This window comes from Phocoena sinus, chromosome 15, assembly GCF_008692025.1.
Source record: "Phocoena sinus isolate mPhoSin1 chromosome 15, mPhoSin1.pri, whole genome shotgun sequence".
Classification (NCBI taxonomy): domain Eukaryota; kingdom Metazoa; phylum Chordata; class Mammalia; order Artiodactyla; family Phocoenidae; genus Phocoena; species Phocoena sinus.
This window is the reverse complement of record NC_045777.1, coordinates 27,025,617-27,047,011: the sequence shown is the minus strand read 5'-3', so window position 1 is coordinate 27,047,011 and position 21,395 is coordinate 27,025,617. Positions and strand designations below refer to the sequence as shown.

The 21,395-nt window shown below is 52.7% G+C and overlaps 1 protein-coding gene across 7 annotated transcripts in view; it reads left to right on the top strand.

The window, feature by feature from the left end:
- Positions 1 to 16,719, top strand: part of HM13 (histocompatibility minor 13) — a 41,072-nt gene extending 24,353 nt beyond the window's left edge. For 3 of the 7 annotated variants that reach the window (XM_032606919.1, XM_032606916.1, XM_032606917.1), the window contains 5 exons: positions 1,223 to 1,306; positions 6,781 to 6,817; positions 9,172 to 9,274; positions 13,477 to 13,562; positions 16,310 to 16,719. In XM_032606919.1, coding sequence (XP_032462810.1) covers positions 1,223 to 1,306; positions 6,781 to 6,817; positions 9,172 to 9,274; positions 13,477 to 13,562; positions 16,310 to 16,409 — 410 coding nt within the window. In that variant the 3' untranslated portion in view covers positions 16,410 to 16,719. Of the gene's footprint in view, positions 1 to 1,222; positions 1,307 to 6,780; positions 6,818 to 9,171; positions 9,275 to 13,476; positions 13,563 to 15,254; positions 15,458 to 16,025; positions 16,189 to 16,309 lie in introns of all 7 variants that reach the window. The other 4 variants (XR_004345978.1, XM_032606915.1, XR_004345979.1 and 1 more) reach the window with 4 other exon arrangements.
- Positions 16,720 to 21,395: the final 4,676 nt, after the last annotated feature.

Here is a 21,395-nt window from a genome sequence, read left to right as displayed (position 1 = left end):
GAATCCCAGCTGTGACATTCGCTGGCTGCGTGGCCTGAGGGAAGAGACCTCACCTCCCTGGGCCCTGGTTTCCACATCTGCCACTCAGAATTGAATGGTACCAGGTTTGGGAGGATCAAATGAGGAGAGCTGTAAATCACTTGATTGTGCATTCAAGGCAGGAAGAAGCGGGCAAGGAAGGGCCTCTACAATTCATTAGGGAAGCACAAGCTTGCCCAGAACCCCCAGCTTACCTCTACTTACGTACCATTGGCCAGAGCTGGGTCACGTGACCACCCCTAGCTGCCAGGGAAGTCAGGAATTTGGGGACCAGGTTGTCCCGATTGTCTTAGCCTTATGCCACACTTGATTCATCCCCTGGGAGGGCGGCCACACACAAAAGCAGGACTGGGTTAGTAAAGAAGGCATGACGTAGCAGTTAACAATGTGTGCAAATCACCTAATCCTCACCACAGCCCTGTGGGGTCAGTGCAGCTGTTGTACCCATTTTATAGGTGAGACAACCAAGACCCAGAGCAGTTAAGTAAACTGTGCCGTCACACAGCAGAGCCAGGATTCAGACCCACACGGTCTGACCCCGAAGCCCATACATAACTGCTCTCTGCTCCAGGCCCCTATGGATGAAATCCAGCTACAGCTGCCCCTTGCCATAACTGGCCATACAGGGAGGCATTTCTCTCAATCTGTATTTATCCAAACAAGCTGGCCAGTAGGATTTCTGCGTAAGGAGCTCTAAGCAAGGGATTTATAGGTATGTGACCTCTTCACCCTCAGCAGATACAGAAACAGCCTGTAACCCAAGCTCTCCCTGCTTCAGAACAAGGGTCTCTCCACACCCCAGCTGCAGTGAGATGCATAGCCTGTTAGGTGCCAGCACTGTGTGGGCTGTTTCATCTTTTATATACTAGGCTTTAGGGTCATTCCCATTTAACCAGAGTTCTGGCTATAAAAGGGCATTGAAATTGTATGACATGTGAGTTACAGCTGAATAAAGCCATTCAGCCTTTAACCTAGATGATCCTAGATTCTTCCCTGCTCTAACCAGCTGTGATTCCAGATGGAGACATTGCCCTTCAGCCCTTCGACATCCTCTCAGCTCCCCATTCCCATCCCCCCACCCAGAAATGCAAGTGTGTGAGTTCCATACACCAGAGGTGGAGGGCTAGGAGTCAGAGTGAGCTGGGCTCTCACCACCTCCTCGCATCCCTGCCTCCCCCTGCAGTGGTGTTTCCCCAGGATCTGCTGGAGAAGGGCCTGGAAGCGGACAATTTTGCCATGCTGGGACTCGGAGACATCGTCATTCCAGGTGACCACGCTGAGGTGGGGGCCACAGTGCAAAGGGTGGAGGGGGCTTCCCTGGAGAAGGAGTCGTCCTGTGAAACACAGCCTTACCCACCAGGAGAGGGAAGGAGAAAGGATTAGGCTGGGAGATACCCCCGCCCCCTGCCCAGGGGTCTGGTGAAGGGGTCTACCTCAGCACACATTGTGGAGTGCCGGTCCTGGGCCAGGCCATGGGCTGCACACTGGAGGGACAGGGTGAGCAAGACTGCCCCTCATGGAGCTTCTGACTGGGTGAGCAGACATTACTCAAGAACTACGGAAATAAATGTATATGACAGACTGAAATACACTCTAAACAAGCACATTCTGTGGCAGTGTTAAAGGAATCTGATCCCCTCACACACTTGCGTGTGTACACACCCCTTCCCAATGTTTTCAGGTGACACAAATGTGCTAGAACTGCCACAGGTCCTCCTCTCCCCAGTGCTGGGAGGGCTTCAGGGAGAACGTGCACTGTGTGTGGACACGGGGCACCATGCCTGTGGGCTCCTTTGTCTGCAGTGTTAGCAGAGGGACAGGTGGCACGCACCTGCTCAACTGCACGAGCTGGCCTTTGAGCCCATTATCCGTGTGTGGGTGGTAGCGTACCTGTGGACACAGGGACAGGTGCCCTGTGTGGAGGTCTGAGCCTGGACATCCATCCCTGGCGGCCTGCAGCCCGAACCACCTGGGGGCAAAGCTGAGCTCCCTCTCTGAGGGCAGCTGAAGTGGCTGAGGCTTGGATTCTGTGTGTCTGCGAGATCCAGGCCTGGTGATGGGCACGGAACATCCAAAGAGCATTCTTACTCCCCTAGTCCCAGAGGCTCAGTCAGAGGGTTAGAAGCACCCCTGGTGCTTGCTTAAAAGAAGAACGTTTGGAACAAATTAAAAGTCAATTTATTTTCTAGTGTAGGACATAATAGCAATTCTGCTGGTAAGCTGGGATGGCACAGGCACTGTGTTGATGGTGAAGCAGAGGCTTTCTCTCTTGTGCCAGTGAGGAAGCTGAGGCTCAGAAATGAAGGGACTTAAGGTAAATTCACACACTAGGAAGCAAAAGGGCCAAGACTCAGACCCGGTCTATCTGACTGCAAAAAATGTTATATTATCAGAACTGCTTTTATGACAGTAATAACAATAATAAGATAGTCCCAGAACTACCATTTGTCAAGCACCTGTTGTTGGCCAAACACTATGCTGGGTGTTTTTTAATATGTTATCTTTGCTCCTTCTAGCAGCCCGATGAGGTAGAGGGTATTTCCATGTTACTGATGAGGAAACTGAGGTTCAAAGAGACTTGCCTAAGGCCGTGGGGCCATGGTCTTGAAGCCAGGTGTTCCCATAGCTTGTGGTGCTGGGAGGAGGGAAGCAGCTCCATCAGACTGAAGGAACTGAGTCCCATAAAGCATTCGTCTCGCCCTGCAGGGGAGGGTCTGTCACAGGCACCCGCAGACTTCCCCACTGTCCTTGTTGGGTGGTTCTGGGCTTGAGGCCTGCATGGGACATCTCTGCATATCCCCATATTCCTGTGTATCTGAGTCTTTTCAGCAGTCACAATCAGTGTGAGTTACTGCACCCTCACAGAGCCTCGGCGATGATCTTGAAGGAAGAATGGATTGTGGGGTGTTGCTTTGAGGATCAGTTGCACGATTATGAGTAAAAGCTCTTGGGAGCTCCGGCCCTTGGATTAGTTGAAGAACAGTTGTAGAATTCAGCTGCCAGGGGCCACTGGGTTCCCAGTTTTGTTTCCAGAACGGCAGCATTTGTCTGTTCTCACCACCCACCAGCTCCCTACTCACAGTCCTCAGTGGGGACTAACTCATTTTCCTCTTTGAAATTAATCACATGTTGCCAGTCAGTGCTTCTGATGAGCACGGAATGTTTTGGCTCCTGAGAACCTGCTGTCAACTGAATGAGGCTCAGCGCTGCTCTGTCTGAGCCCCAAGATAAGTCAGGGAGACAGACACACAGATGGACGTGTGTGCAACACGCAGAGGCCGGACTGGCTGGCTGTGTCTCAGGGACTCGGGCTTCCAGCGCAACTGGGCTCGGTTCTGCAGCGCAGACAGTGCGGGGGGTGGACAGTGCACTGTCCTTGCCTCGGCTCCTGCAGAGCCTCCCGGTGGTCTGCTCGCTCCTGCTTTTTCTCCCTCCAGCCAAGCAACTGCCATGGGGGTCTTTCTCAAAATCTTTCTAGGTTTTTCTCCCACTTAGAATTCTTCCGGTGTGTCCCCTTACTCCCACTCCTCGTACCCATGGAGCCCTGCATGGCTGGTCCATCCCCAGCATCTCCTGCTCTGGGCTGCAGCCTTACTGGCTCCTTGAGCCTTGCCACACCTCCTGAGCCCTCTTTCCTCTTTGCACACGCTGTTCCCTCTCCCTGGCAAGTGTCACTTCCTCAAAGAAGCCCTCCTTCCTCCCCACCTCCCCCCAGCCTGGGTCTCATCCCCTGATAGACCTTCCCATGACACAGGAAGCACCCTTTCACAGGCAGTCTTACACTGATTTTTTTTTTAACATCTTTATTGGAGTATAATTGCTTTACAATGGTATGTTAGTTTCTGTTGTATAACAAAGTGAATCTGCTATACATATACATATGTCCCCATATCTCCTCCCTTTTGCATCTCCCTCCCACCCTCCCTATCCCACACCTCTAGGTGGTCACAAAGCACCGAGCTGATCTCCCTGTGCTATGCGGCTGCTTCCCACTAGCTATCTGTTTTACATTTGGTAGTGTATATATGTCCATGCCACTCTCTTACTTCGTCCTAGCTTACCCTTTCCCCTCCCCGTGTCCTCAAGTCCATTCTCTACACCTACGTCTTTATTCCTGTCCTGCCCCTGCGTTCTTCAGAGCCTTTTTTTTTTTTTTTTTTTTAGATTCCATATATATATGTGTTAGCATATGGTATTTGTTTTTCTCTTTCTGACTTACTTCACTCTGTATGACAGACTCTGGGTCCCTCCACCTCACTATAAATAACTCAATTTCGTTTATTCTTATGGCTGAGTAATATTCCATCGTATATATGTGCCACATCTTTATCCATTCATCTGTCGATGGACGCTTAGGTTGCTTCCATGTCCTGGCTATTGTAAATAGAGCTGCAGTGAACATTGTGGTACATGACTCTTTTTGAATTATGGTTTTCTTAGGGTATGTGCTCAGTTGTGGGATTGTTGGGTCATATGGTAGTTCTGTTTTTAATTTTTTTGTTTTCTGGGGGTTTTTTGTTTTTGTTTTTGTTTTTTGCAGTACGCGGGCCTCTCACTGTTGTGTACTCTCCTGTTGCGGAGCAACAGGCTCCCGACGCGCAGGCTCATTGGGAGCAGCCGCTCCGCGGCATGTGGGATCTTCCCGAACCGGGACACGAACCCGTGTTCCCTGAATCGGCAGGCGGACTCTCAACCACTGCGCCACCAGGGAAGCCCTTTGGGGGCTTTTTTTTTGTGGTACGCGGGCCTCTCACTGCTGTGGCCTCTCCCGCTGCGGAAGACAGGCTCCGGACGCACAGGCTCATTGGCCATGGCTCACGGCCCCAGCCGCTCCGCGGCATGTGGGATCTTCCCCGACCGGGGCACGAACCTGTGTCCCCCGCATCGGCAGGCGGACTCCCAACCGCTGCACCACCAGGGAAGCCCTGTTTTTAGTTTATTAAGGAACCTCCATACTGTTCTCCATAGTGGCTGTAGCAATTTACATTCCCACCGACAGTGCAAGAGGGTTACCTTTTCTCCACACCCTCTCCAGCATTTATTGTTCGTAGATTTTTTGATGATGGCCATTCCGACTGGTGTGAGGTGATGCCTCATTGTAGTTTTGACTTGCATTTCTCTGGTGATTAGTGATGTTGAGCATCCTTTCATGTGCTTCTTGGCCATCTGTATATCTTCTTTGGAGAAATGTCTATTTAGGTCTTCTGGCCATTTTTGGATTGGGTTGTTTGTTTTTTTTGATATTGAGCTGCATGAGCTGCTTGTAAATTTTAGAGATTAATCCTTTGTCAGTTGCTTGGTTTGCAAATATTTTCTGCCATTCTGAGGGTTGTCTTTTCATCTTGTTTATGTTTTCCTTTGCTGTGCAAAAGCTTTTAAGTGTCATTAGGTCCCATTTGTTTATTTTTACTTTTTTTTCCATTTTCTAGGAGGTGGGTCAAAAAGGATCTTGCTGTGATTTACGTCATAGAGTGTTCTGCCTATGTTTTCCTCTAAGAGTTTTGTAGTGTCTGGTCTTACGTTTAAGTCTTTAATCCATTTTGAGTTTATTTATGGTGTTAGGGAGTGTTCTGATTTCATTCTTTTACATGTAGCTGTCCAGTTTTCCCAGCACCACTTATGGAAGAGGCTGTCTTTTCTCCATTGTATATTCTTGCCTCCTTATCAAAGGTAAGGTGACCATATGTGCATGGGTTTATCTCTGGGCTTTCTATCCTGTTCCATTGATCTATATTTCTGTTTTTGTGCCAGTACCATCCTGTCTTGATTACTGTAGCTTTGTAGTATAGTCTGAAGTCCAGGAGCCTGATTCCTCCAGTTCCATTTTTCTTTCTCAAGGTTGCTTTGGCTATTCGGGGTCTTTTGTGTTTCCATACAAATTGTGAGATTTTTTTGTTCTAGTTCTGTGAAAAATGCCCTTGGTAGTTTGATAGGGATTGCACTGACTCTGTAGATTGCTTTGGGTAGTATAGTCGTTTTCACAATGTTGATTCTTCCAGTCCAAGAACATTGTATATCTCTCCATCTGTTTGTATCATCTTTAATTTCTTTCCTCAGTGTCTTATAGTTTTCTGCCTACAAGTCTTTTGTCTCCTTAGGTAGGTTTATTACTAGATATTTTATTCTTTTTGTTGCAGTGGTAAATGGGAGTGTTTCCTTAATTTCTCTTGCAGATTTTTCATCGTTAGTGTATAGGAATGCAAGAGATTTCTGTGCATTAATTTTATATCCTGCTACTTTAGCAAATTCATTGGTTAGTAGTTTTCTGGTGGCATCTGTAGGATTCTCTATCTATAGTATCATGTCATTTGCAAACAGTGACAGCTTTGCTTCTTCTTTTCTGATTATTTACACTGATTTTTGTTAACATTCGATCAGCGTGCCCTGCCCCCTCGGCTGGGCTCTGAGAGGAGTGGTTTTGCTTCCCCCTGTATTGCGTATGGTGCCTAGTGCTTAGGCACCCTATAAATGTTTGGGAGGGTGGGCCCAGTGTGCCACACTGTGGTGCTCTGAGGTGCCAGGTCAACGTGGTCCCAGACCAAAGCAAAATCCTGGGCCCGTCTCATTGGTCCAGGTGGCCTGAAGGTAGAGAAACGGGATTTCTGCTGGCAGTTCGCAGTGTCAGCCACACCCTTGGCCCCTGATGATTGCTCCGTGGCTGAGAACAAGTGGGGACCCAGTTGCATATTAGCTGACTACCCTGCTCCTCTACCACTGTCTAACCTGGCTTTCTCCCCGCAGGAATCTTCATCGCCTTGCTGCTGCGTTTTGACATCAGGTAAGCCGCTTAGGCACCCTACTGCTCAGGTTCCACAAGTGAGGGGCCTCCCCTGGGCAGGGAGGTTCTCTGGGGACCACAGAGAACTCGGGACCACAACTTCCACCCCCACAGCAGCCAGGGCAATTCCGATTTTATCTGCGTTTTGCATCTTGAGGTTCTAAGTGTTCAAAGAGCCTGGAGAGGGTGGGGGAGGTGTGAATCACAGAGTGAGATTTAGACCCAGAGGGTCCTGGTGGTACCCATAGAGCTTTCTTACCGTGTGTTCTTGGCAAGTGAACTGACCTTTCTGAGGGAAGGTTTCTCATCCTTAAGTTAGTAGTAAACAGGAGCTCCTGCCTGGGGCTGACGGAGAAGATGTGGAGGGAGTGCTGAGCACAGGCTGACCTCAGCAGCTCCCAGGGAAGTCCAGCTGCAGGCACCGTCATCATCATTATCGCTTTTTATCAGCCGGGGTCAGGTCACCGTGTTCCAGCTGCTCTAGCTGTTCCACACCCTCTCCTTACTCAGACATTTTCAGTCCGTTGTAGAAAGTGAGCACAAGGGCAAGGGAAGGGGGCCAAGTTGAGCCGCCCCTTAAAACTCAGAAAAGGTCACACCGAGTTAATGCACCTGGTCATCTGGGCCTGCCACCAGTAGGTGGTGCTCAGTCTTCCCAGTGGAGGGCTTGCTGTGTGTGCGCTTAATTTTGAGGTGGTTTATGAACTTTTCTTAATCTCCTCGTGCCCAGTAGTTGCCAAAACAGTAATAGTGTTGAAAGTGGTAGCGAGAAACTCAGTGCCAGTGCATGGAAATCCAAGTTGCATGTGAAACTGTAACTTACGCTCACTGACATAGATCTGGGTTATCTGGGTAGTGCCACTGTGGAGCCTTTGGAAGGGACCTGGCCAGTCTGTAAGTAGAAGCACATCTGTGCCAGCTGCTCTGCCCCCAGATGTTCAGAGGTAATACAAAGAGCAACCCACGAGAGTCTCCCAGCCATTTGCTAGAGACACAGATTCACCTGGCAGCACCCTTGGAGGAAGGAGCTCATTCCTGGCTTGGACTTGCAGGATAAGCAAGTCCTTCCGAGATGGTTCCAGAATCTGCGTGACATTCCCAAAGGGAATCCGTTACCCTCCAGGCTGCACAACAGGACAGGTCTCAGTGTACTTGCAGCTCAGGCTCAGAAGCCACCAGGGTAAGGAGGGAAGGGCATCAGAAGTACTCAGTCATTCCACAGATGTTGCTGGATACAGGCAAAGGTACTGAGCTGCCATTGTGAAAGGGCATCAAGTGATGGCAGTGCCAGGTTGCACGGGTCAGCTCTTCTGAAGCTGATCTTGGGTGAATCGCCCAGAAAGTCACTGGCATTCTATCCATGTAATCAGCATCCATTCAGTATTCACAGCGGGTTACTGAACTATTAGCTGCACTGCGCTTAAAAGAACTTTGCTGTACAGTTTCTGTATCAGTGTTCCTCAGAGCGCGATCCACCTGTATCAGATTCAAAATGCAGATCCCCAAACCAACAAGGACCTACTGTATAGCACAGGGAACTATACTTAATATTTTGTAATAACCTGTAAGGGAAGAGAATCTGAAGAAGAATATATATATTTATATATATATCTGAATCACCGTGCTTTCCACCTGAAAGTAATTATATTATATCGTATATTATACATATAATAATAATACGTATTATATATATAATACGATATATATATCGTATCATATCGTATATTATATATGATATTATAAATCAACTATACTTCAATTTTTTTAAAAAGCCAAAAATAAATAAAGTTATTACAAAATTAAAAAAAAAATGCAGAGCCCCAGACCTATTAGATCCGACTCCCTGGAAATTGGACCTAGAACTCTGGGTGTTTCGTTTTGTTTTTGTTTTGTTTTTTTGGCCGTGCTGCATGGCTTGTGGAATCTCAGTTCCCCGACCAGGGATTGAACCCGGCCACAGCATTGAAAGCCCAGAATCCTAACCGCTAGGCCGCCAGGGAACTCCCATACAGCTCTATTTTTTTAACATGCTGTCCAGGTGATTTTTCTGCTGGCCTGAGCTTCCTAGCCACTGTTCTAGGTTATAGCACTTGATATTCAGCAACCACTAGGGAGATGGCTCGTGGTTTTCCCATTTTGCAGATGAGTAAACTGAGGCTGACAGAAGGAAAGTGACTGGTCCAAAGACACTTAGCTGGGGCAGAATCAGAGTGCGTGCTCACCTCCAAGCCCCCGGCCCAGAGCTCTCAGCCACCCGACACAGCCTCCAGGGTCTTCCCCAGCTCCCCCCCTCCTCACTGTTGCTCTGCAGTGCCTCAATCTCACCCTCCTCTCTCCCCACACCATCACTGAAGCTTGAAGAAGAACACCCACACCTACTTCTACACCAGCTTTGCAGCCTACATCTTCGGCCTGGGCCTGACCATCTTCATCATGCACATCTTCAAACACGCCCAGGTGAGCATGGCTGTCCCCGGTGTATCGGGAGTGCTTTCACTGCAAGTGACGGGCACGTACTTGTCCACATGCAAGCAGTCCAGTGGTGTAGAGCAAGCGTGTCTGTGCTTCTCTTGGCCTTTTCACCTGTGGTCGTTGCAAGGTGACTGCCCTGCTTCAGGCAGCACATGCACACTGGTGACGAGGAGGAGGAGGAAGGATGCCAGCATGCCTGTCGCCTTCATCAGGAAGGCGACACCTTTCTCTGAGTCCTCTCAGCAGATTTTTGCCCACATCTCCTGGGACAGATCAGTGTCCCTGGGCCCCAGCTGTAATGTGGCCATGGCTTCTCAGCCTCGGTAGTGGGAGCGGACAGAAGAACAGGATCAGGTGGGTGTTGGGGGTTTCAGCCCATTGTCCACCCACCAGGTAAGTGACAGGATGTCAGGGCCCCCCTTCCATCACTCCCCAAGCAGGCCAGCCCCTTCTCCCACCTAGATGGGTACTGAGCTGCCACAGAGTGAACCAGGCTGGGCTGGGGCTGAAAGCTGTCAGTGTGGCCTGGAGAAGAGGAGCTGGGGAGGGGAAAGCCAGCAGACAAGGTCGCTCTCTACTGGAAATGAGAGCACTCCCCATGTGTCAGGCTCTGCTCAGTACTTCAGGAGGACCCTGTGAACAGATGAGGGAACTGGAGTTCAGGTGCTATGTGGCAGGTGTGTGGTGGAGCCAGGATTCAAACCTGTGTCACGTGAAGACCAAGCCCAGGCTCTGAACCCCCGGCCACAGGAGAGGCAGTGTGGAGCGGAGGCCGAGGGAGCCCTGGTGTGAATCCAGGCTCCACCATCTGCTTTTGCAGGACTCTGGGCAAGTTGCTGAAGTTATACTCAGGGTTCCTCACTGATTCGTGAAAATGGAAAATGAGGATAAATAATAGTAGCCACCTTGGGGTCGTCTGAGGGTGAAATGAGTTAATATAAGTAAAGTGCTCAGAATTGCCGGCCCAGTTAGCATTACTGTACCCCCTCCACCCTCCCCTCCTCCTCCTCCTCCCTTCCCGCTTCTCCAGGGCACCGGCCACAGGGAAGCCACATTTAAGTTAATCACAAGAGCTGCTGGCCAGTTACTCTGTGCCAGGCACTGTGCTAAACCCTCTCGCTCATTAACTCATTTAGTCCTTAACAATATTTTTATATCTACAATGTCTGTGAAATTGATACTTAGTTTTACAGAAGGTCCAAGGTCCCCTGGCCCATAGAGAAACCAAGAACCAGTGGGGAAGCACCTCTCATTCACTTCTGCCCCAAATGGCCTTGGAAGCTCCGCAAGCTGAGAGGGACATGCCCTTGGCAAAGAGGGCGCACAGAGTGCTTGGGCCTCCTTAGAGGTCTCTTCTCCAGCTGTCAGTCCCGTGAGAGTCCAAGCCCAGAGCTATTCCACAGAGGGCCACCAGGTGGCAGGCTTGCCTTCTGCCTGGGCTAGACTCAGAGAAGGCTCCAGTGGGAGCTCTCACACAGGCTCAGGGCCGAGGTGGGAGAGGTGGTCCTCTCTGTGGGAGAGAGAAAAGGAGCCTTCCCTGGGTGACGCAGCAAGTCAAGCTGAGACCTGGCTGGAGCCCTAGACTCCTGGTCTCAGGCCTCTGCTACTCTCCAGCAGCAGCCCAGCTGTTCTCAGTCACCGACACGGGCATATCTCTCTGAAAATCTTTTTTGGGATGGGGATTGGGACACAAGGGAAACCTGTTCTTTGAGCTCCTTCTCCCTCTCCAAGACATAGGCAGTCCCAGTGCGAGCAGTTCCCTAGGTAGGGGTCACCTCTGCCTCTGTGTTCCCATTTGGCTTCTATCAAAAATGCACTCCAGGGCTTCCCTGGTGGCGCAGTGGTTGAGAGTCCACCTGCCGATGCAGGGGACACGGGTTCGTGCCCTGGTCCGGGAAGATCCCACATGCCGCGGAGCGGCTGGGCCCGTGAGCCATGGCCGCTGAGCCTGGCGCGTCCGGAGCCTGTGCTCCGCAACGGGAAAGGCCACAACAGTGAGAGGCCCGCGTACCGCCAAAAAAAAAAGAGCCCCTCAATTGCTGCCAGCTCTTAAGTGAGGCAGGCCACGGTGGGGCCAGACTTCTACGCACCCTCCTCCTGGGAAGCCTTCTATTTGGCCCAGCCTGGCCTCGGTGAGGAAAATATACTGGACTTAGAGACAGAGGAACCTCGGTCTGTATCCTGACCAACTGTGTGATTTAGGGCAGATCCTTTTTTCTCCTCTGATCTTCAGTCTCTTCATCTATAAGAGTGATCTATTTTTCAGAAATTAAATTTTAATCAGTTTGTATTTGTTTTATTTTTATTTCATTAATTTTTGCTTTGCCTTTATTATTTTCTTCCTCCTTTGGGGGTGTTTATTTTATTCTTTTTCTGGCTTCCTGATTTGAAAACTGAGATTGTTTCTTTCCAGTCTTTCTAATAAATATACTTAGGATTACAGATTTTCCCCTGAGTACTGCTTAGGCTGCCTCTCACAAGTCTTGGTGCACGCCTTTGTCGTTGTGATTTCTGTCATTCTTGGCCCAAAGCCTATCTCATAGCAAAGACCTGATGCAGGAGAAGAAGCTCAGCTGCCCAAGTTCAAATCCCAACTCAGCCACTTAACACCCTGTGTGACCTCAGGCAAGTCATTTCCTTCTGAACCTTAATAGCATCATCTGTGAAACTCAGAACCAAATGATTAGGGTGTTATTAGTTTCAAGGATGACATATATGAAGTAGGGTAGTTCACAGCTCACCCATGGCAGGAGCCAGGAAATGGTCTGATGGTCAGCCTCAGGAGACTCTGGAGCCGTGTTCTCTAGCCAGGTGTTGGCTTTGCCTTTGGAACGATGTCTCCTTCACCCTCACCCTAGTTATCTCCACGACACCCCCTTAATTTTGTGAGCATCTGTGAGGAAGCCATTGGCTTAGTATTTACCAGGCCCTCTTCTGAGTACCAGGAATACAGCAGTGAACAAGACAGCTGTGGAGCCTGCCTTCATGGAGTTCACAGCGTAACAGGAGAGAAACTCCAGCCTATAATGGCACAGGGATGTTTCAGTCCAAGTTGCCAGAGAATGTTGTGAAGAATTGCAGGGGGAGTGGGGGAGCTGAGAGTGTGCAGCAAGAGGGCCTGACTCCATGCAAGCAAAGGCTGCCCCACAGAAGTTACAGCTGAGCCGAGGTCTGATGGAGGAGGAACCTAGGCACAGGTGGGAGGACATCCCAGAAATGGTACATGCAGAGGTCCTGTAGCTTCAGGTGTCAAGGAGGACCAAAATGAGGCCAGTGTGGCCAGAGTAGGGCAGGGCAGGTGAGGTTGGAGAAGGAAGCAGGGGTCACATCTCATAGGGACTTCAGGCTGCTGGGAGCATTGGGGGCCATGGAGGGTTGATCAGTAGAGGTCCAGCTTTCAGATGCTGCAAGGAGAAGAATGGTTTTGGAGTCTGGGGGGTGCCCAAGTTCCACCTCCAGTTTGCCATTTAGGCCTCCAAGGCCTGGGCTACCCGCTCTCCTCCCGAAGCATCAGCCTTCCTTCCATACACAAGGAGGATGGTCACAGCGGGTGTGGAGATGGACTGAAGCGCTCCCCAGAGGCTGAGCTCGGTGCACACAGTAGGTACTCTGGGAGCAGGGCCTGTTAGTGTAATTGTCCTGTCCTCCAGACCCAGCTTCACCAGGAGTTTCCTCACAGGCTCCAGGCCCAGACCACCTGGGCATGAATCCCGGTGGAGCCAATGACCAGTTGGGTGACCTCAATCCAGGCCACAGAAAGTACTCCATCCATAGCAGCTATGTCGTAATCATTGTCATTCTAACAGCATCTCCTGGAGCGTTGTTAAAAGTGCAGACTTCCAGCCCCAGACCTAGGCAAGCAGGGTCTCTGGGAATAGGAACAACTCAGGAGGTTGCAAGTTTGAACCTGATGTCCTGGGCAGTTGGGATGCTGCCATCCAGACTCATGGGCGCCCTTAAAGCCCTGCATACTTGAGTTTCTTTGGGTTTCTTGTGTTCCCTCCCAGAGAAGAACAGCCCTGGTCTGGAGTCAGGAGCCCTGGGTTTGGGCCCGGCCACTGACTTGCTCTGTGAACCTGGGCAGTCAGTGTCCCTCAGTCACACCCGGGAGAGGGTTGGGGTGATGGGCACAGCCCTGAGCGTGTGCCCTGCCCATCATTGCCTCACCAGCCTGTGTTCTCTCTCAGCCTGCGCTCCTGTATCTGGTCCCCGCCTGCATCGGCTTTCCTGTCCTGGTGGCACTGGCCAAGGGAGAAGTGACAGAGATGTTCAGGTAAGAGGCGGCAGGGGGCACAGGTGCACCTGCAGGCAGCTAGTGGAGCCTGCCAGGGCTGTTGGTACATGTCTCCAGGGGAGCACTGTTCCCACCACCGGCCTCACCCCTCGCCCTTTCCACCAGCACATGGGTGCCAGACCCGTGGGCACCAGCGGAACCCTCCTGGGGCCCAGGAGCCAGGGGAGGGTAAGGCCTTGGGGCTCTCGAGGCAGCTCCCACACCCAGATGCCAGCTGAGTCTTGAGAAGGAACTGGCTGGTGTAGATTCCCCCCCAGACGGCCCCACTGTGGGGAACCCTGCGTTCCCATTCCTGACTCTGCTGCCATGTGACTTCAGGCGTGTCCTTCCCCTCCGGCCTCAGTTTCTACATGTGAGTAATAGAGGGGACTCTAGTGTGATGGAAATGCCCTGTTAGAAGTCAGGTGTCAATCCCCATCCAGTCGCCTCTGTGGCTGTAACCCACAGCTAGCTGCTTTCTCTCTGTCTCAGTCGCACATATACCCCTTCCCCATGGCCGTCCGCACACCTGCCACACCGATGATCAGCCCCACCCTGACCCCAAGGCCTGCATGACTCCAACAGGTGTCCGCTCCCCAGCAGCACTGACCCCGCCCGCCAGGGACCCAGAGGTAGCTGCCGGCTGCAGCTGCCCACTGGGGGCCTCCCCAGCTCCACCTGCCTGGCCGAGCCTTCTGCGCACCTGGCTGCCTGCAGGGGGGCCTGTGACTCACCCCTCCCCCGTACCTGCCTCTGCCCTTCCTAGGAGCCCCAGGCTCCCAACCTGCCTGCTCGTGGCTCCCGGCCCGGCAGAGCCCTGTGGACTCTGAGGCAAGGCTGGGGGTGAACTTGGGGGCAGATCTGGGGGAGCTCTGGGGGCAGGGGTGGACCTGAGCCCTGAGCTCAGTCCTTACCCTCACCCTTGGCTCCCAGCCCCCACTTGGGGCCACCTCCCCAGCCAGGACAGAGGGTGCCTGTCTTTAACCACTTGGTGCTTTGTTTCTCTAAATGTTCGCCCACATGGGCGCCCCACCTTTCTGTCCCCCGCTCCCCAGGAGGTTCTTAGATTGAGGTGATAAAGCAAATGGTCTCTCTCTTCTCTTTCTGCCCATCTCTCTCCCTAATTCTCCACCTTATCTTTGGTTTTACTTTTCTTTTTATTGGCACTCTCCCTTTTTTTTTTAAATTCATTTACTTCTTTTTAAATAGGTAGCACATGCACATCGGTCAAAATTCCACAGCATGAAAAAAAAAATTCCATAGCATGAGAGGGACAACCCCTCAGACCTCAGCCACCCCCAGAGGCCAGCTCTGTCCCTGGACATTCAGAGACATCTCTGCACCTAAAAGCACATATGTGTGTACACATTCTTGTGTAGATGGTGGCATTCTTGGAGCATTCTACATCTTGATTTTTCACACAAGGGTGTATCTGAGAGATGTTTCCGCAGCAGCATGTATATACATCTAGGGCATCCTAGTTCTTTTGCAGAGTGTCCCCCTATGTAGGTGCATCTTTTTTTCTTTGTTCTCCAAGTAACACTGACTTCTTTCCACAGAGCCTGAAAGTGCAGAGATAGATAAAATAAGACCCAGTTCTGCTCCCTGCTCCTTGGAAGAGAAGTCTCTGTCCTCCCTTAGTCTCTTCCTCTCCATCTCTTTTTTCTGTCTCTCTGTCTGTCTCTCACACAGCTACGAGTCCTCAGCGGAAATCCTGCCTCATACCCCGAGGCTCACCCACTTCCCCACAGTCTCGGGCTCCCCAGCCAGCCTGGCGGACTCCATGCAGCAGAAGCTAGCTGGCCCTCGCCGCCGGCGCCCGCAGAATCCCAGCGCCATGTAATGCCCAGCGGGTGCCCACCTGCCCGCTTCCCCCCACTGCCCTGGGGCCCAAGGTAGGGCAGACACCCCAGCTCCAGTGTACAGGGCAGGGAGGTTTGCCAGGGACAGGCGGCAAGAGGCAGCTCCTCCACCACCACCAGGCAGTCACGGTGCCCAGCCGCAGGGTGGGGGAGCAGGGCCTCAGAACCCTGGTGTCTTCACCAGTACGGTGGGACTCATGTGAGAGTGGGTGTCAGCAGCCCTTGTCATACAGCAGTAGACACTGTTATCACTCTCCGTATACCGTATACGTATAGCCTTGGGCAAGTCACTTTCCTCTCTCAGAAACCTCTCTGTTCATCTGTAAGTGGGCACGTGCCTGCCTTGTGTGGCTGATCTGGTAAGGAAATGTGAGTATTGTCCTTGGCATGAGCTCACTTGCTCAATAAGTGGAGCCCATAGTAAGAGTTAAGCAGGGTGTCCGCCTGGGAGAGTGGCACCCTGCCCCTTGCCAGTAGAGCAGCCCCCTGCCTGCCCGCACCCCTGGGGCTGAGCTGTTTGACTCCTGCCGTGTGCCCTGGGAGGCAGCGCGTCTCCCGTAGCCTCATCCTGGCTGCCCCTTTTTTCCCCCGTTCTCTCCAGTGGAAGGTTCAAGAAGCTTAAAATTGGCCTTCACAAGCCCAAGTCCAACCTCTCCCGTTTGCCGCTGCCCTTGCCACCTCTTGGCACCACCAGGCACAGAGAAAGCGGAGCAGGCAGCCTGTCTGAGGAGGGCGCACAGCGGGGCCGGGCCAAGTCCTGGAAGGTGCTGGGCCGAGGATGTGCGCGCCCAGGGGTTTCCCCGCGACGGTGGGAGGTGGGGCACAAAGATTCTGCTCTTCCCTCCTCTAAATGTGTCATCGTTGTTGTTTTGTTCTTTTGGTCAGTTATGAGGAGTCAAATCCAAAGGATCCAGCAGCAGTGACAGAATCCAAAGAGGGAACAGAGGCCTCGACATCGAAGGGGCTGGAGAAGAAGGAGAAATGATGCGGCTGGTGCCTGACCCTCTGAGGGCCAGACACACGGGCCCGCACGGCCGCAGTCCTGCTGAAGGGGAACGGCAGCTCCAGGAGAGGGGCAGGGGCAGCAGGCTCCCTCCAACAGGGCCTCTGGGGCCTGGTTCCCTCTCCCCCATCTCTGGCCTCGCTCTGCCTCTCCCCATCCCTGCCCGCAAAGGAAGCCCCCAACTGCCCCCACCCCCCCAGGTGCCAGGTGGGAAAAGTGGGTCTGATTTTTAGACTTTTGTATTGTGGACTGACTTTGCCTCACATTAAAAACTCATCCCATTGCCCGGGCAGTCCACTGTGCTTCTGGAAGGTTCTTACCCAGTATCTTACAGTGGGTTTACTAGGTCTCACCTTCCCACCTAGGGACTTTTCTGTAAGGAAGGGGACTGTGGACCGTCGCAACCTGTGTTGAGGCCCTGACCTCTGGGCCCCTCCTTCCTGTATGCCCACCCAGCGCCTGGCCAGTATGCCAGCTCAGCACTCCCAGGATACCCTCTGGCCAGAAGAGGGGGCCCTCGAGCCCTCTCCCCTGCCATCCAGTTTTCCTGCCACGCTGCTCCCAATACTTGGGGGCAGTGAGGGTGTTGGACGGGTGCTGAATGCATTACCTACTGGCGGAAAGGTTTGCAGGGAGGAGGCCGTGGTACCAAAAGGCTGACCTGACTCAGCAAGGGGGTCATTATCTGCAAAGCCGGGGAAATGGGCAGGGCCGTGTGAGCCCCAGGAAAGAGTTTGGATTTTAAAAGGCTGACCTGACTCAGCAAGGGGGTCATTATCTGCAAAGCCGGGGAAATGGGCAGGGCCGTGTGAGCCCCAGGAAAGAGTTTGGATTTTATTCCCAGGATGGCGGAAGTCATCCTCTGTGATCCTGGTGTCCCCGTGGCTTCAGCTGGGAGAGCACTTGGACGCTAGGTTGCCCTAGAGATGAAGGCCCCACTGCTCCCATTCTGCCCATCCCTGAGATTCTTCCCAAAATGGCTACTATAAGGCCAGAAAGATTCTGATTCTAGGAGCCGCCCCCAGGGCCCCTGGAGAGGCTGTGGGGTGGGGGTGGAGGGACTGGGCCCAGTGCTTCCGAGAGGCCATCCAGGCCCGATAGCTGGAGATCCCATAGCTAGGGTTTCTCCAAGGTTTGCTGAAGACAGCGGCCCTGGCCTGTAGGAGAACCCCCAGTGGACCAAGCCGGGGGTGGGCACAGCCCTCATCTGCCTGCTTAGGGTGGGGTCACTGGGTGGAGAAACTGATGTGGGGGAGGGTGGCCACTGGCCCGAGACTCAGACCTTCAACACCCCACCCAGAGATCTCTCTTGCCTGAGCTTCAGGTTTAAAGGCTGAAAATGACAGGGGCTGCCAGACAGTTCGGAGCTAAAGCACAGGTAGGAGCAGAGAAGGGAAGCTGTTACATGTACCGAGCACCTCAATACAGGATTTCACCTAATTCTCACTCTCAGGCTGTGGGTGCTACTATAAGCCCCATTGCACAAGTGAGAGAGTTGAGGCAGATTACCTAATAGATATGGATTTGACCTTGAGCCATCTGAATCAAATTCCAGAGTTCCTAAGGAGTTTGCAACTCCTCTGCAGACCCCTGGGCCAGATCCCTACCAGCTTCTCTGGGCCTTCTGGAAAGGAGGGGTAGGAAATCTCAAAAGCCTCTCCCAGTCCAGGGGGTCCCTTTCAGGGACTTCTCGTATCTCTGCCGCCTCCAGCCGCCTCCAGAGGGGAGGCCGTGTGGTCCTGGAACAAGGCCACTCTGAGGGCGGAAGATGGGGCAGGCAGCCCAGGCACACAGCACGGTTGGTTCTGCAGCCCGGAGCCCACAAAGGCCTCATTGAGTCACCGCCGGCCCCCGGCGGAGGCTGAGGTGGCAGTGGCGCCGGGCGCCTGCCACCTAATGACCGTCCTGGCCCGGCCAGATGTTCCACAGACCTCGGCAGTGGCCGGCCAGGGCCCGCCGGCCAGCCGGCACCGCAGAGGCCACTCTAATTCCAATTAACCAGCTTCAGCTGAGCAAACAGCGGGCAGCGGTGGCCCAGCCCGGGCGGTAGGCCCGGCCCGCAGAGCCTCCGAGTCTAGACTCCAGATGTGAACCGCCACAGCCAGAGTCCCATGGAAAAATGGCACCAGGCCGGGCACGGACTGGGTCTGCACGCCGGAGAGGTGGGGGTGGGCAGGGCCCTGGGTGGGCCTAGTGCCAGCCTCACGCTGGAGTGGGAGTGGATTCTTAGGAAACTGCTCCAAAGCCCCCATATTCTGCCCCTGATTTGTTAGGTGTCCCTCTCTGTGGCCTCAGTCTCCCTTGACTATGGTAGGTGGGAGGGGTCTAATGTAGGGGAAGGGAGAAGGCCAGCCCTGCTGAGAGCTCCAGTACGTTATTTCATTTGTATTTCACGTGTCTAGCATTATGCTACGTATTTTAGAAATATTTATGTAATCGATATAACAGCCCTGTGAGGTAGGTACTATCATTTTTACAGGTAAAGGAAATGGAAGCAGAGAGACATTTAAGTGCCCAAGGGGAGGATTTGAACCCAGGGTGCCTGGCTTCCAGAATCATATTCACCACAGGTGGTGTCGATGCAAGTCAGGATGCTAAATTCTGGGTTCCGGTCTCGTGGTGGTGTTGGAGGAGAGGGTCAGCGTCTTGACAGCAGGGCTGCCTACCACACAATGTGACGGGCAGGCCTACCCACTCTGTCCTGTTTCCTCAGCTATGAAATGGGTAAGACCCTCCTGGGTGGCTCCAAATCTGGGAGTAAAGCCCTGAGATGCCCTTTTGGGGCTTCAGCACCATCTATGAGCTGGGCATCGGTCAAGCCGCTAGACACAGCAGGGAACACAGGGCAAGCGCGGGTCCCCCAGCTGACCTGGTGATCAGGGAAACAGACTTGAAACGGCTGAACAAATGGATAATGTCAAGTCAATGATAACGTCAAGACCTCAGGCAGGAGAGGTGCCACCGGCCCCACGCCAAAAAAAGGGCAAGACTTGCCCGGGGTCTCATAAGGAGTGGAGACCAGAGGCGGGGCCTGCTGCTCCCTGCCCACCCGGCTCTCCCACCGCTAGGATTCCCTCCACGTTCCAGGCCGGGTCGTGGGAGGCGGAGGTTGGGGAGGAGGCAGCATCCTGCCTGGGTGCGTCAGGAAGGGCCGAGCGGGAAGGAAGGCACCACCCCCACCCCCGCCGCGGCCACACCTGGTCTCTCCAGGCGGGCAGCGGGGCCCGGGCCGGCGCTTGGCTCCAGCGAGTCTGGGCCGCCTCCCCGCGCCGCCCGGCGGGGGCCGCCAGATGGGCCGGCCGCCCGCCCAGCTACGCAGGCAGGAAACAGCCACCAGGGCTGCCAGGAAGGCGGACGCGAGTGGCGAGGCGGGGCCGAAGTGGCCCCGGCCCCTGAGGGGAGGGGTCAGGCGCAGGCGCGGCCAAGACCCTGTAAGCCGTGGAATGCCGGCTCAGCCGCCTACTTCTCAGGGTTTCCTTGGGCAAGTCACTTCTCTTTTCTATCCCCCAGTTTCCCCACCAGTAAAATGCGTCTGCTTATCCCAGCTCTTTTCTTATCACTGTGTGACCTCAGGTCAGTTTCTTTCCCTTCTGTTCCTTGGTTTTCTTACCCAGAAAATGGGGCAACAGCGATGGGCCATCTCCACTGAGATAAAACTCTGGGAGGGCTGAGCCTTTGCTTTCCTCCCCACCGTTGTAACCTAGCATCTGGCCCAGTGACCTAAAGAGTGGCATTCAGTATTTGTTGAATGACTTGTTGGATGTCCCAGGTCTAGGAAAATCCTAGGGGACTGGCACATGGAAAGCAGTTCATAAATGGACACACTCACATTGCCTTGGGTCTGCTGCTTACCCACAGTGTGGGTTCAGGCAAGCAGCTTCCGGTATCTGAGCCTCAGTTTCCTCGTCTGCCCCACGGGTGGCTGTGAGGATTTAATTGAAATAATCCATGGAAATAATCCATGGAAAGCACATACAGCAGGTCCCCAATACATTATATGTATGGAAGAGTCTACAAGATGTGTAAAAAGAGATACTAATTTGGGTAAATTTGACAAGAAAAATATGAAGGTGGCTTGGAAGGAAATTTTTACTGTACATGTAATCTTTTGTATACTTTGTATTCTTTAATTTTTGAATTTTTCAAAGACAAATACAATTGAAAATAAAAATAAATCCATCCCTGGCAAAAAGAAGTATCAGCTATTATCTCCAGCTGTCAAAGGAAGCCCCTTAAACTCAGAAAGGGTCCGAAACCTTTCTGAGTCACAAGGAGCTGGGAAATGGCAAAGATGAGATTTGAACACAAATCTGTCGGACTCGAAATTAAAAACAAAGAGGAGTGAGGAAAGGAAGCTCATTTAGCCTTCATTACTGTTTCCAAGAGAGGATCCCTGTCTGAGTAGAGGGAAGAGGCCAGCAAAGTGGAAAAGAGTGAGAGATAAGGAAAGGTGAGCAGATCTCACAAGGCCAGGCCGTGGAGCTTTGGCTTTATTCTGGAGGCGTTGGAAGCAAAGGAAGGACTCTGAGCCGGGGAGTGACATAGTCCTTTCTAAGCATTAAAATTGGGAAGTCCTGGAAGCCAAGGTTGGGGCCCCAGGTCAGTGATTGTGATGCACTGAGTGATAAAAGGGCAAGGGCCCCGGGGGCAGATGAACAAGAGAGATTGAGAAATCAAAGCAGGCCAGAGTGGACCCACGGTCATCCAGATATCCCTCAGCAGCATGGCAGGGCCATGAACCCACATGTCCCAACTCTACTTACCAATTTCCTCTTCCTTGGAGGTTGTTCAACCCATACCACTCCCACCCTTAAAAATGTCCTAAGACCCCTGAAGGGGCCCTGGGTCTAGTCTGGTGCCAGGAAAGAAGTCTAAATTCCCAGCAGCCTCGAGCTGAAGGGAACTAAGGGATGAGAGCATGCTGGTGTAGATAACTGATTGAAACAGCATTTCCTCCACCCCAGCGTG